The 15,568-nt window shown below is 33.3% G+C and overlaps 1 protein-coding gene across 1 annotated transcript; it reads left to right on the top strand.

Annotated features, from left to right (window-relative positions):
• Nucleotides 1-378: 378 nt before the first annotated feature.
• On the top strand, nucleotides 379-10,657 carry LOC121967267. Its single transcript, XM_042517375.1, has 8 exons — nucleotides 379-610; nucleotides 3,816-3,980; nucleotides 4,809-5,003; nucleotides 6,033-6,111; nucleotides 6,222-6,352; nucleotides 7,606-7,687; nucleotides 9,226-9,293; nucleotides 9,694-10,657. Exons 1-8 carry the CDS (start codon nucleotides 554-556, stop codon nucleotides 10,129-10,131), a joined length of 1,215 nt encoding a protein of 404 aa, XP_042373309.1. The 5' UTR covers nucleotides 379-553; the 3' UTR covers nucleotides 10,132-10,657.
• The last annotated feature ends 4,911 nt before the right edge of the window (nucleotides 10,658-15,568 follow it).

Genomic DNA, 15,568 nt, shown 5'->3' with positions numbered 1-15,568 from the left:
TAGATGGGATAATTTAAATGTCGAATTAGAAAAGTAATTTAAAGAAATGGAGAGATTCTGGCATATATTAAAAATTATAAAAAATAAAAAATAAAAATATTTGATAAAAAAATAATAAATAAAATTGATTAAAAAAATAAAACTAAATAAAAATTAAATAAAATTGAAAAAATACAAGTATAAAATAAAAAATTTGATTAAAAAAATAAAAATAAATAAAAATTAAATAAAATTTAAAAAATATAAGTATAAAATAAAAAAAATAAAAAATTGTTGGAAAAAATAATAAACAAAATTGATAAAAAATATAAATAAAAAAAAATAAAAAAAAAATACAAATAAAGGAGTTAGGAATATAAAGGCCTATGTAAACATAGGGGACAAAAGGGGGGCGGTGTAGGGAGGGGAGAGAAGCAATTTACCTGTAGGCGGCTCGTTTCGTCCCTAAAAAATGTAAACTCTATCCCAAGCCCAAACCTCTCCGACGATCGACGTCCGCCGTTCCTCTCTAGGGATTATTGGCTTCTACCGGTTGATCCTTCGAGAAACGATAATGGAGGAAGCTCTTCTTTCTGATTCCGTGAAGAAGCGATTACGCATGCAAAATGAGGTCTTTCTTAGCCCTCATCTCTCTTGTACACTTTTTTATGTAATTGATCTTGTTAATTGTGGCACTTGGTTGAATCGTTCTCTTTAACATATCAGACTTTTATTTTTTTGGTTAAGTATGTCCTTTTATCGTTTTGGCAACCGGGGCAGCACCTGCTTGCCATTTCCAATCCGCGCTCTCCCTAGTTTGAGTGAGGAAAACTAGAAAGGCACATAGTCTAGTGATAGATCTAACGAGGTTCATGATCGTTCCCGTGGTTCAATGGTCTCGTCTCTCTGTTTGTTTAGTGCGAATGTGATGATTAATCTGGTGACTACTAATTCAAGATCTTAAACTCATAGCAAAGGGCCGATTTGAGAGAGTTATGGCTTAAGAACCTTTCTCAAGTCCACACCAACTAGGAATTGACCGTTGAAACCTGAAATTACTTCATTATTCCCTTTGGGAACAACACCCCAAGAACACTCATGAGGCTGATGAATAAAGTTTTAAGACCTTTTATGGGACCTTTTTTGGTGGTCTACTTTGATGACAGTTGGGACACTTTCCACTTTAGTCATTTATGACATTATTAAAACCCTTCAAGTTAAGTACTCTTCCTTAGGTTCATTAATTTTGCTCAAATTGACATTCTCATAAATCCTAACAAAATTAGTGTTATTGAAGAATGCCCTAAACTGAATTCCATTCATCAAAGGATTTCACTGTGTTTTTGATAGCTTCACTGTGTTTGTTAAGAGCATTAGTGCCATGATGGCTCTTAAGTACAAATTGTCTCTTAAAAAGAGAATCCTGATCAGTTTCCCTAATGATCAAGGAAAGTATTGACTAAGGCTTCGTTGATATTTGTCCGGATTTTTTTAAATCTTTTGAAATTGTTTTTGCAGATAAATTCTTTTGACTAGAAGCAAGGTGTTGTAAAGATTTTCCCCTCATTTTGACACATTTCAAACACCCAAGCCCACCAAGCAAAATGCCAACCTATTGTACATGGACCCTAAAAAGATCTTAAGATTATTTTGTTTTAAGATTTTTCCAACACTACCTAAATTACAATTCCACTATGGTAGTTATAAATAGATTTCAAATTTAGTGTAATTTCTTCTATGTAGCAAAACAAAGATGCATCACATACAGAAAATATTATTTTAAAGAAGACTTGTAAGCTTCAAGGGTTACCTACATGGAAAATCTTATGCAATACGTATGCAACTTCAACATTATCAAGTTTGAAATCTTTTGAGGTACAAGACTTCTTGAGGAAAGTTGATTTAAGTTGGGAAACAAAGTTGGTTCATAAAATGTTTTAGTACTTTGGTTGGGTAAACAAGCATATGAAACTATGAAAGCTTGATTTTGTAACTTTGTTAAAGCAAATTATAAAGGGGTTCAGCATTTTTTAAATGAGATGAGTTCATGGTTAATCAGAGAGTCAAAAGAAATAAATCTCAGTATAAATACATATAATGATTATCCATGAGAAAATGCAGGTTGCATAGTAAGATTGGTGCTGCCTTGTTTCATGTTCATAGGAGTCATCATTGATGTGATATTGTTCTGAATTGCGACTGAGATAGTTTCTAAGTTAATATTGAAAACATGTGCTAGAATTGACTTCCTCAAGGACTTCTATCAAGGTTTCATACTTGTGTCCATTCTCCATTGAGACCTCATCTTGGTTTGTTGTCTATGCACTCAACACAATTGAGCTTTTCCAGGCGAGATAATTGGAGGAAATAAAATATGACCAATCTAAATTAAATTATTCTGATAAAAATTAACCTATTTAGAAGTCTGATTTTTTATTTTTTATACTTTTACTGTTTCAACTTTCAATAACACATAATGATGTAATCTATTTTTATCTAATCTCCTTCAGATTGGATTATTTAAAAAACCTAAAGAAGAGGCTCTGCACTATTGTTTGAATGCATCCAATTAATAATACAGTTTCTGTTATTCTAGTACTCTCTCCATTCTTATCCCATCAACTAAGGCACATGACTTGTACTGCATCACATATGATACTTTGATTTCACCAATTTTTAAATTATTTATTTTGCTCTCAATCATCAATAATAAGTGGATCATAATGTTGGATGCGCTGATTACTTCTGAATCTTACACTGTGCTTCATACGGGTCAAAGGTTTATTACATTGTTATGTGAGCCTAATGCTTGTGTTATTTTAATTATCAACCAGAAATGCATGATTCACAAGAATTTTGTAAAGGTTTTGTCTGATGTTAGGTTTGTCACTGCCTGCCACTTTGTTGTACATACTTATGGTGGGTACAATGGAAGGAAAGTCAGATCAACTTAATATGCTCAAACTTGTTTGACTTACCTATCTTTAATATACTAAAAGTAAGACAGCAATCAGGTTCTTTTGAGAGTTTGTTTGCCCTGGTACTGCACCGGAAAGCCAGATACAATGAAAGGAAAGTTGGATCAACTTAATATGCTCAGATTTGATTAACTTGCCTATCTTTAGATAACAATACAGTAATCAGGTTCTTTTGAGAGTTTGTTTCTCCTGGTGTTGCATCAGAAAACCACTTTGATTTTGTCCTAATATATGCCTCAGACAGAAATAAATCTTAAACTCAGATAATTGTCCTTGGTTTGGACTGCTTGGGTGCAACTGTAGTGTACTGGAACATGGGAGAATGCTACATTTACAACTTGCGAGGGAAAGTAAAACATGCGATAATTTAAAATGCAATGTTTGGTTTAGAGGAGTGTTAATTTTGTTAATGCTTGGTGAAACTTGAAAGCTGTTAACAAATTCCACCTTGGTTCTTTGTTGGATATAATAGAAGAGTTTATATTGGTGTAAAGTAGAGTGGAATTTGATATATCTGAATGATAGTGTATTAACTATTGGATCTTTTGTTGAAGCAAAAGAGAGCCTTTTTTTTTCCTGTTCCACTTTCTAGTATCTTGAATGTGACAACTACCACCATGCGCCTAACGCCTGAGTACCTGCATTTACCTTTCTCCATATCCGTGGGGCCGGCACTAGGAGGGTTGTTAATGTAGCGGATCTACATTTTTTTTTGAATGCGATAGCTAACTCATTTTGGTGCTAGAGAGTGGGTATTCCAGCTTTAAATTGAGCCATCTATTTTATTTTTGTGCTGTTGTGCTTTCAATCATATTTGTTCAAGTACATATACATAATCATCCTGAGTTGTGTTTGTAGGTCCTAAAATTGGTGGCAGATTTTTCAGAAAAGCTCAATCAGAGAGCAAAAGATATTACTATTGATATAAACTCATTGCTGGATCAGGCTGGAGCTGTGGAACTAGATCTGAAGAACACAGCTAACAACCTCTGGAATCTATCACGTAATCTACTTATTGATCATGCAAGTACAGTTGACAATGGATACAATATTTGAGTTGGTCAATGTTTGTTATTTTCTCTGAAATTTCAACTGGATGTGATTTAGTTTAGGTTAGCCTATGGCCAAGCAACATAGCCACGAGAGTCCAGTATTTCTCAATTCTCATCAGTAGGGTTAGCTTATACTTGCTAGGACATTCATATCCAATTTGGATTAAATTCTGTTCTTATCATAGCAAATTGGGTTGCAAAGACACATGATTTTCAAAAAGATTGCTTATATCAGTAATGAGGAAATTTTGACAATACCATTATACATAGACACCTATAGTAGTGTATAAAATTTGACAATACTATTGCCTGAAGTTGTCCAATAATGTAGAATATCAGAAGTGCTACATATACTATTGTGATTTCTTGGTGTGGTTCTTGACTGTTGAAAATCTTGACTTGTCATTCAACACCCATTTTTAAACTTCATTCTTAGAACAAAAAAAATCATAGGTTGACATAGCTGTTGTTTATGAAAGAGATAACAAAACAAACTCTAGTGAACTAGTAAGCATTGTTCTACTTGCACTATTATTTACCTGTGTGACAACGTCTATCAATAAAGCGACTAGCTTATTGTTTGAGCTCTTTAAATTATGTTGGGCCATTGTATCAAGGCATAAAGTGTGTCATGTTATTATGTAATTTCTAGTTATGCTCATTTTCAATAATTTACCAAATTTAAAATTTATTTTGGAATATGGATTTGTTTAAGGGTTTTTTCCTTGGTGATTCTTGGATTATTAATTTCTGGATTTTATCCTCTGAGGTTGATAGTCCACATTTTTTCTCATTACAGAAGATAGCTGACCAAGATGGTATTTCTCATACCACAAAGGATCATGCTGAAGGTTCAGCTCAAGGCATTCCTGCTCAGGATTATGAAAAAGATATACTACCAAGATATAAGACAGCTTTATCTATGGGTTTGACTTCCTGCAAAAAGTTCTTGAATAATAAGGAGAGAGGTCATAAGACCAACTCTATTTTTAGAGTAAGTTCTGTTTTTGTTATGAATTACTGTATTCATATTTGCTTGGAAGGACCTTTTCTTATGATCAAAATTTGTGCTAAATTTTCTTATCTATCTACATGTGGGTGATCATTCCTTTACACAATTCAGACACTCTCTAAATCCCTTTTCACTGATATCTTTTGTATCTTTTCCATATATCTTCCATTGCTTTTCATTATTTTCTCGGCTATGTCCGTTTAATTACATCAGTTCTTTGTGTCTAGAGAATGGGAACCTTGGCACAACGATAAAGTTGTTACCGTGTGACCTAGAGGTCATGAGTTTGAGTCTTGGAAACAACCTCTTGCGATAGGCTATGTACAATAGACGCTTCCCCAGGACCCAGCATTGGTGGGAGCTTTGTGCACCGGGTTGTCCTTTTAGTTCCTTGTGTCTAGAGGATCTGTCAGTTCTCATGTGTCATATAAGATGGTGGTTTTGACTATTTCAAGAGTTTGTACTATTGTGGTCATCTAGTTTTGGTTACCAATACCACAACATTCATATATAATACTTGCTGATTTGACTAGGGTGGTACTCTTTTTGGTTTCACATATTTGATTTTAAGACAAGCACCAAATTGCTTTATTTCTTTTCATACAAGTGGCATCTATATTCTGATCTGGTTACTTAATTTTTAGCCTGAAAGATAAGTTTTCTGTCAATTGCTGTTGTGCACTAGCAGAAATATAATAGAAGGATACTTACGGTGTTTGTTAGTGTTTGCTAACAGACATAAAAGTAACACAACATTTAGTTCTGGTGTGCCTTAAGCTTGGAATGTCAAATTTAAAATGTTGGTTATATCCGAGTCTTTGTTCATAATATATTTACAATTTCAAATTTAACTCTGCACTATTTGTTTTTCCAAATCATAGTGAAGATTGACTGTCTAAGTTGGAAGTTGTAGAGCTTTCTTCGTTGTTTCCTTTTATCTTTTCATAGAAGTATTAAGAATTGCCACAATTGATACCTAATTGTTCACTACTTTTGATTTCGGAAATTAAGACTGGCTCGTCATGCGGTCCGCTTCCACATGTTATTGGATCTGAAGAATATATCCATGACAATGGCTGCGGTATAACAGGTGCTTATAGTTAGTAATTTGATAAATTAATGAATGATTTGTAATTTACTTTTTATTTACTTAATGATCTGCATTGATGTTTGGTGCGTTTGTTTCTTCCCTGCATCAAGAAAACTCATCCTCCAGAAATCTGAACCTTGATTTTAGCTTGATAATGGAATCACAGCAGGCTTCTTCAGTTGATTCCCCTGATTTGTTTGATCACGATATGTTTGTTGTTCAAAGCGGTTCGTCAGAAAAGGTATCTGTTAACTAATTTTACCACCCAACTACATATAATTGATTTCTTTCTTTTAGTTTCTTTCGATAATAGAAGTTAGCTTGCACTTATTGAAGATTGAGTATGCTTAGTTCTCGTTGTATCACAAGTATTTTCTGTCAGTTCGGTTGCACATTTCTGATATAAGAAATCTACTTAGAGTTGGTTGTACTTGTGAGAATTTAATGCACACCTTTTGGATTCCAATACACAAGTGACTTTCCAAAAAAAAATAAGACGATGCATTTATTATATATGTAATATATATTGGAATATTAGGTTTAATTAAAACCTAATAATTTTACATAACATGGTATCAAAGTAGGGATTCCGTCCACTTGTGTTCGCCACTCATTCTTGCATGAGAATCTGATTGCAGTCCTTTTCTTCTCATCCAGTTCTCTTCTTCAGTTTCATCTTCCAGGGATTTCTTACAGATCTCTTCTCTCTCAAGTCTCGATTCTCACCGAGTATGCGCCCATGACAATACCAAGATTCTGGATCTGAGCCATCCAGACTCTGCCCATGATACAATCTGAATCTTTTCTTTTTTTTTGCTGCCCAGATTCATGTGTGCTAGTTTCTCACTCGTGGTTCCTTTCTTGAACTTGGGATCTTGTGACTGAAAGTTGGGATTTTCCCTATTGTCGACCTCTAATACCTTCTCTCTTTAATCAAAATTCCAATGCAATAAGATCTGTCTAACTCTATTATGTGGTTAATGTGCAATTTAGTTTCTTGACACTGTATGCACATGCATATTTTTCCAATTTTCCTAAATACAAACATCTTTATGAGACAAATGAAATGTTCATGTGATTTCTGATTCCAGTCTTGAGATATAGGTTTTGTTCTGTCAAAGCAGACCAATTTCATCCCAGCCTAAGACATGTTATTTGAATAACTTGACTTGAGCGACTTTAGCAAGTGAAGGGAGTTAGTTGATTGGGATCTGTGAATTGTTTGCTTCAACCATTTATTGTTGTGCGTCTAATACTAAAAAGAAACTGAACAAACACAGATTTCTCTTCTCTGTGCCTTTTATTATATTATGTAAAGACAAGTAATTTAATATTTTGGATCATTATTGTTGTCATTTCTTAATTTACTTTCCTGCTTTGAATGTCTTGTCCACTATTGACCTGTTTTGAATTGTGCTAATACTTATGCTATCTAAAGCTAAAAGGCTCTTATTATGCTTTGCAATTGTTTCTTCATCTATTGTCATTTGGCAGGATTCGGCAGATCCTTTAGCATCTGCTGCAGCAGATTTTAAAGCCATGCTTGAAGCAGCTTTGCTTAACCCTTATAAATTCTGTATGTCCCTTTACTGGTTTGCAATTGTAATTCTATCTATCTAAAACTTATAAGTTTGCTAAGTAAGCCTCCTTAACCTTGGCAAGAGCCTTGTGTGGTAGATTCGCTGTTTTCTAATCTTAAATCTAACTTTCTAAGAAGAAAGACAATAGATATCAATGTAACAACATAAGAAATTTGATGAACTAACTATGCCTGATAGATATTAGGGTATTGTTTTATAGTTGGATTTATCTAATCTAATGCCCAACACAACTCACCTTTGTCACAAATCAGGTCTGGTTGACTATCAGATGTGGGAAGCTTTTTGTGCTATTTTTAGTTTTGTTCTTGCGTTATTTGTTGTGAACTGTGTTTGGAGAATTTGGAGAAATTGAATTGCCAATTTTTTTTAAAAAAAACTTGGTAAGCCAATGAAAAATCTTTTTTTCCTTAAAATACATTAAGGCATACCGATCCAAATAGTTAAAGAATGCCAAAATGTTTGATGCTTTCTTGATCAATTTTTAAAATTTGAATAGAAAAATTGTCTTGCTTGAAGATTGTCCATTACAATTGATGTTGATGTTTTGTCTTATGGCTTAATCTTTCAAATTCATTACTGTATCTTTCTTTGGTTTTTGAAATTGTGAATTTTGATACTTCCCTACATAGATAGAGTTGCAAACTTCACTGCCTGAGCTACTAGAGTCAATGCTGACTTGATGAAATGAAAATAGAAATAGAAATATCTTATTGTATTGGTCCTGATAAAATGAGTAAAGAAAAATTAGTTAGAAAATTTTGATACAAGGAAAAATTATTTGATGGACAAAAGTGGTAATTGATGTTCAAATTGAATAATTGGATTAACTTTCCAATTATATGGTTCTGTGTGAATCAAAATTACTATAAATCAATATATGGCTGTGTGAGACAAAAGAAAACCAAAACTGGAACACATTGCAATTTATTTTATTTCTTGGATTCTATTGGCTACATTTATTTGGTTCTTTTAGTGATTTGTATGATGATTGTGAAATTGAATAACACCCCAATGGTTGGGCTGTCAATGACTTAGACATTATTATCTGTATTCCTTACCATTAGCCTTGTTTACAAAGTTCAGGGGAGCTTAGATGAATCATGTTGCACAGTTTAGTGGCACATCTCATGACTTTGACACGGCTTGCTGTCTAATTTAAGAAAAGTATTATGTAAACTAGTCAGGGTTGAGATCCTACTTGGGAACCAAAGGAGGCTAATAGGTTTAGATCATGAAGTGTAAACAAATGTCTTACCTTTACATAGCAAATAACAACTATGATAGGAGTTATAAGGTATCTATATTGTATCTAGTCAAAGTTGTTGGGGTTGAGATTCTAGTATTCTACATAGGAACAACGGTAATTGCTTGTAAGATTCTAACCCAATTTAAATCTTACTTGGGATTCAGATTATTTAGGTCCATTTGGCTCAAGAGATTGTAAGATCCTAAGGGACAGATCGCAATCTTGACTACCATGGTATTTATATCATTTTCATATCACTTAATGCAGATGACGAGGAGTCTTCATCAGTGGATATCAAGAGTACAATGAACAGTTTTCAAATGCATAACAATACGGTTAGTTCTTTTTCCTCTCTACTGTGAAAACTCTAGCGACTTAAACAGCACATAATAGTTGGATATTGGTATACAGGGTATCTACAAACAGATTTCAGAGTACTAATGAAAACAATGGAACAAAAAAAGTGACGAAAAGGATTTTTTATGGCTTTGCTACAGATGAAAAATGAAGTGCTGTAAATTATGTTTATTAGTATTGCTATTGAAAATTTTCAAGTAGCCTAATAAGTTATTGGAGAGATAAATCTATACATCTGACCCTAACTTTTTGAAACATATGATTTGATGACGTAGATGATTGTGAAATCAATACACGTAAAATTTACTGAGTTTTACTTGGCCACACGTGTTCACCTATCAATGCTGCTCTTTCTTATTTGTTCTTTTGGTTATGCAGGTAGGCTTACAAGGAGAACAAAAAACTGTTACACATGGTATTCTTGATGATCTGAGTAGTGCTTTAGAGGAAGATAAGCCCACGTTGGTACGAGATTTACTCCCTCACACACATTCACACGAATTCTATTCCTCGCTGGTTGGTGGTAGTTTATTCGATGTTGAGGACGACATGCCCTCTGGTGATGGAACAGATATTTCAGCTAATATTGCAGAATCAAATTCCTTGCTTTCTGCAATGCTTGAAACTGATGGGCTTGCTGAAGCTACCCATTCTTTGGACATCACTGAAGCTTATTCTGATCAAAATCTGATTGCTTCTGCTGGTGATTCACACAATGATGAACAAGGAAGTGAGGAAAGGAATTCCCTCGAAGAAGCTAAATTCAAGACGGATAACAGTAAAGAAAATCCAACTACATGCCCTCCAGAATATTAGGAATTAATTATGCGAGCAAGAATTTGAGTTGGTGATCAAGTTTTTATCCACAAACAGTTTACAATAGAGTATGTCTTAGCAGCTTAGAAAAGTTATATGCCTCAATTTTAAGGTGTTTCATATACTATCAATATGATTCACTCTAAGCCAATGGTACATGTTTCAAATTTTTCTAGAAGATGAAGTAATTGGTAGTTTATTCCTATCATAAAACCAATGAAAAAATTGTTCACCGTGGCCATTGAAGGAATGACGCAATGACAAGTGCAGCTTGCTCGGTTAATAGATCTACCCGCCTATGAGTAGTAAGCGATTTATCTGAGAAAACTTTTGTTTGATAGAGTGATAGAGAATGAGATGAAAGATAAGTTGAACAATTGTTTTTCATCTTGTGTGGGTTAGGCTTGCCAAACTTGCTTTATTTGGTCATTAGCTAGGTTGGTTTAGCTATCCAAGAATGACATCAAATGTGTTTAGGTTGTTTTCTTTTTGGATTTCGCATGTTCAAGTGATTTTTTTTGTCTAACTCGCTCAACTTGGCTTGCTTAATTTGTTTGATTCTGGTTGTTCAACTCAGGTTGGTTGATCTATCAGATTAATCAAATGGATTTATCAGATTAGTATGTTTTGTTCAATCATTCACTTTATTCGGATAGCTTGAACTACCTAACCTGTTTTATCAATTTAATGTAATAGACTTGTCTAATTTGTCTGTTTGATCAATTCGGTTGACTCACTTAGTCTTAACTTGCTTTCCAACTTAATTGACAAGATTGATCGCCTAGCCTATCCTGCTTGCCAAGTTCTTCTGCCTTATCCGGTCAAACTGTTTAATTTGCTCACTAGATTGACTAGATTTTCCTATTCATAAATAGGTTCAACCTAATTGAATAGGTCAATCTTCCTTCATCTATCTCATCCTATCCACAACTTGTGTGGCTCATTGAGTCTGCCTAGTCCATTAATTTCACCTGGCTAGTCATCTAATTCATTCATTTAGTTCAACTAATTGACTTGACCACTTTAACTCATCGATCTTGACCATTTTGTGCAGCTTGCATGGTTCAATTGAATAACAGCTAGCATGGTTCAATTGAATAACTCAAAAGGCTCATCCCTCGTATCCAGTTCAGTCATATATTTTAAAATCGATATTAAATATTGTGTGAAATGCCGCATTCTAGCTTAGATTTTGAAATTGATAGAATTGAAGTCAGTCTAATAATTCATCCACCTTAAATAGTTCATTGAATACGTGAATGAGTCCTTGGGGCTATGATATTACGGTGGGACATTCATATTGTCATTTAGGTATTCATAATTTTTACCCCAGTTATGATATATTTACAGAAATTTTTTCTCTAAATGGGGGGTGTAACCAAAGGATGTTGGACTTTTGGGCTGGTGGCATCGTGCGCTTTTCGAATTTATCCTGATGATCGATGAAAAATTTCAGTAGGCCTGGACCGGTCAACCCCAGATATAGTCAATAAGATTAATTGGGATTATCATTTTTTTTTAATACGTGAATGAAGCCTCGGTTCATGGTGCAATGACAAAGATTTCAGGGTATAGTTGAGTTGATTATCATATGGTAGATTTATAAAAATAGGTAAGGGTCAATCTCTGGTGAAGTCAACGGAAATATCCTTCTAAGTGGTGGTCTATTCGATTTTCTGGTTTACCTATTTATAAATGACTATGAATCGGTCATATAGGACGCTCGGGGTCAACGTATGATCTTTTATAGAAAAAATGATAAGGCTCAGCTTAAGTACTATCTTAGTTATAGCATATTATAAGGTATTTTCCTCCAATAAAATGAAAAATTTAGGGCATTGGTTATTTGGGGAGGAACCGTTCATACTTTCGAATTTATTTGATGGTTAATTTGTAGGAGAGGATTGCCTATCTCCCGAACTAGTCGGACCGAAGACGCATACAATTCCATCATGATAGCCAAAACCTCCCGTGACACTATCAGGATTTAAATTTATTCTGTTATTTTCATAGTAATAGATCCATACTTCTAAGGCTTAGAAGAATGATTCAGTCTAGTTTATTTTTTTGGATAATTTAAATATCTAATTTTTTGAACAGATTAATTCTGGAGATAATCGACTTGATTTCACAAAATTTTTTCAAGTAAATTAGGAAACGTTTACAGAAATTCATCTAGGTGGTCAGCGTTCTTAGAGTTATCCCACTAGAGAAAATTTTCTATAATACGTTGCAGTTAAAACTCAACCTTTAAATATCTAATTAATCATGATTTAATCAATGCACTATTATCTGGGGGCCTAAGTTTTTTAAAATATTATCGAGGGAAGGAAATAGAAGAAGAAAAGAAGACAGAATCTCCAATTCTCCAACGATAAAAGTAGCTTTTTTAATTAAGAAGTTAAATATATAAGTATCTCGTAGTAATTTTGATGTGATCAATCAATTTAAGTTAGGTCCTGTTACAATATTATCAAAATCTCGAGTTGACTCGTAAACTCATATAAAATCGCGAGTTTACTTATGAAAATCAAGTGAAATCGTGATAAAGTCGTGTATTAAAGTAAGTAAAATCGGATCAAAAATCATAAAATCGCATTTAAACTTGTAAAAAACATGATTTTTGTGATAATTTTATCGATTTTGTGTTGTTAATAAAAGGGAATCATTTTAGACAAAACGATATCGTTTTGGGATGATTTTAGATTTTTACTTGTTTATGAATGATTTATATTAATTTGTTATCTTGTATTTTATTTATCTTTGGACTTAAACTTTAAACTTGAATTTATGTTTATGTTGTATTTTCATGACAAGTATTTGGTTGTTTAAAAGTTTTAAATTATGAGTAGTTTATAATTATATGAATTAAAATGTTCTATATGTAAATTTATGTTATAATTTGGATTAAAATATTTAATGATCAATTAAAAAGAATATATCAGGTTTCTTTTAAAATTGATTTAAAGTATTATGTAAAATCTTACGATTTGATAATTTAATTTTACGATATGATTTTATGACTGCTCTAACGATTTCACCTAAACTCTCATTTTTACAACACTGTCCTGTTATGTTTTGATGTCATGTGTCTAAGTATGCAGGAACTTAGGAGCACAGGGGGTCGAAAGAAAGACGCAGCTAGCGAGACGGAAGCACTGCGAAAGAGTACGCTGGCAGGAGAGAAGGAAGCACGCGACGATTCCGATGGACGAGAAGCCGGAGCGGAAAGACGCTCAAGAAAGTAGGAAAATGGATTCGGGTGAGCCCTATTCCGGTGGTCGAAATCACCCAAGCAAGCGGAGTTGGAGCGAAAGATCCGGATGGAAAGTCAACTGGATGTTGACTATGGTCCAGGCACTTGGAGCAATTCTAGGCGCCCGGACTCCGGGCGCTCGGACCACCTTGGGTGCCGAGGGCACCCCCGGAGGCGTCCTCGAATGCAGATCGGGTTTAAGCAGGTTTGGGTGCCCGTAGCGGGTCTAGGCGCCTGGACCAGAAAGTTTAAATTTTATCCCCGTCCAGGCGATTGGAACCCTTCTAGGTGCCCCGATCAGGGCTATAAATACAGCTCTGATCCGAGAAGCTAGATACAACACTTGAAAATAACTCCATTTGAGTTTAGCTTTGTAATTGTGTGCTTTAACTCTTGTAAGAGGTTACTCCGCCCAAAGGAGATTTTTATTGAGCTTTAATTTCCATGGATTATCAATTCGCTGATTGTAAACTAAGTAACTCTTTCTGTGTCTCTTCCTTTTAATTAGGTTCTTAATTCTTTATGCAAGTGTTTATTTTAATCAAGCTATAAGTTTTGAGGAAGGTGTTTTATTTGAATTTATTGTGTAAGATACGTGCTTAATGCCTTTCCTAGGACTTCTGAATGAGTATCCTTAGTAGATGCATATTACATCTCTAAAGATCTAGAGGTAAGTATTTTAGAAAAATTATTTTCGACATTTGAAGTTCATGAAACTAGATGTGCAGATCTGAAGAAGGATCCCAAGTACAATATTGCCTTAAAGGCAAAAATGGATGAACCAGAATTCGAAACGTCTCTCGACGATGACGAAACGACATTCATGGTAAGAAAATTCAAAAAGTTGTTTAAAACTAATAAGTTTAGTTAAGTGCAGGATAAAAGAAGAAGAAAGATAAGATATTATCACTGCGATGAAGAAGGACACGTCAAAGACAACTGACCCAAATTGAAGAACAAGGATAAGAACAAGAAGCTAATTCAGTCAGAATATAAAAATCTAAAAGTGACGTGGGACGAAACGCCGTCAGAGTCGGAGATCGAAGCCTAAGCCGGACTTGCATTGATGGCAAGTCACCAAGAAGACGATGAAGCAATCTCTTTCGCAATGAGCATCGAGAGTATCGATGAAGGGGGAGTAACATCAGAAGAAAGTAGCTCTACAGGGGGAGCATCAGAAATCGACAAGGTAAGTCAGGTACGGTCTCTACCTCCTGACTAGTTATTTAAATTCATAAAAACATTGTCAACAAATACCTGTAAATTAGAAATTAAAAATATAAAATATAAAATATAAAAAGGAAAATGATGAATTAAAACTAACCTTAGCAGCATCCTGTCGACTAGAAGATTTCGACAAGATAAAAATTAAAAATGAAAAGATGAAAATAGAAATAGAAAATTTGAAAAATTTTGCATGCTCACATGTTCAACCAGCTCGAAATTATTCAGGACTTAATTGGTATTATAGATATCTTAAGAACTAAATCAGAAAACTATCGCAAAAAATTATTCCAAAAAATTTCTTATTAATCCGGTATTAAGGAATCTATTTTGGATTCCAAAATCATGTTTGGAGTGAATTTTTATGCATATATTACATTTGAATTGGTTTAATATTTTTATTGCTTAGAATTGGCTAAATAAAATTTTCATATAATTTCTGAAATAAATTTGATCTTAATTTTTTCAAGAAAGAGGAATTTAATACTCGTTTATATAAAAAAAATTTCATATTTTTTTACCATTGTATTATTTTTCTATGAATTTTTTAACAAAATCTAAAATTTTCAATATAAAATTAATTCGTAAGGGTATCCTTGCTAACTTTATTTTCCCGTAAAATTATATCATTTTTCTACTTAAAGAATTTTTTTCGAATTTTTTTTATTATTGGTGAATTTTTTATGAATTATTTATCTAAATGTAAAATTTTAATATTAAAATTTTTAAAATTAAAATTCTTGAAAATTTATCTTTTCTATAAAAATGCAGGCTCTATTACATTATCACAAAATTTTTCACAATTGTTTGAGCTCATAAATCATATTTTAGAAAATTTTAGTGAAAATAAATTTTTTATATAGAAATGAATTTATTACTATTTAAATTCAATTCAATTTTTCTTGAATATTTTATTTCAGCTTTGGATATTTAAGTTTTAATCGTTCGAAAAATTAT

The sequence above is a fragment of the Zingiber officinale genome, chromosome 3B, assembly GCF_018446385.1.
Source record: "Zingiber officinale cultivar Zhangliang chromosome 3B, Zo_v1.1, whole genome shotgun sequence".
NCBI lineage: Eukaryota > Viridiplantae > Streptophyta > Magnoliopsida > Zingiberales > Zingiberaceae > Zingiber > Zingiber officinale.
The sequence above is the reverse complement of the archived record's forward strand: the minus strand, read 5'-3'. Positions and strand labels throughout refer to the sequence as shown.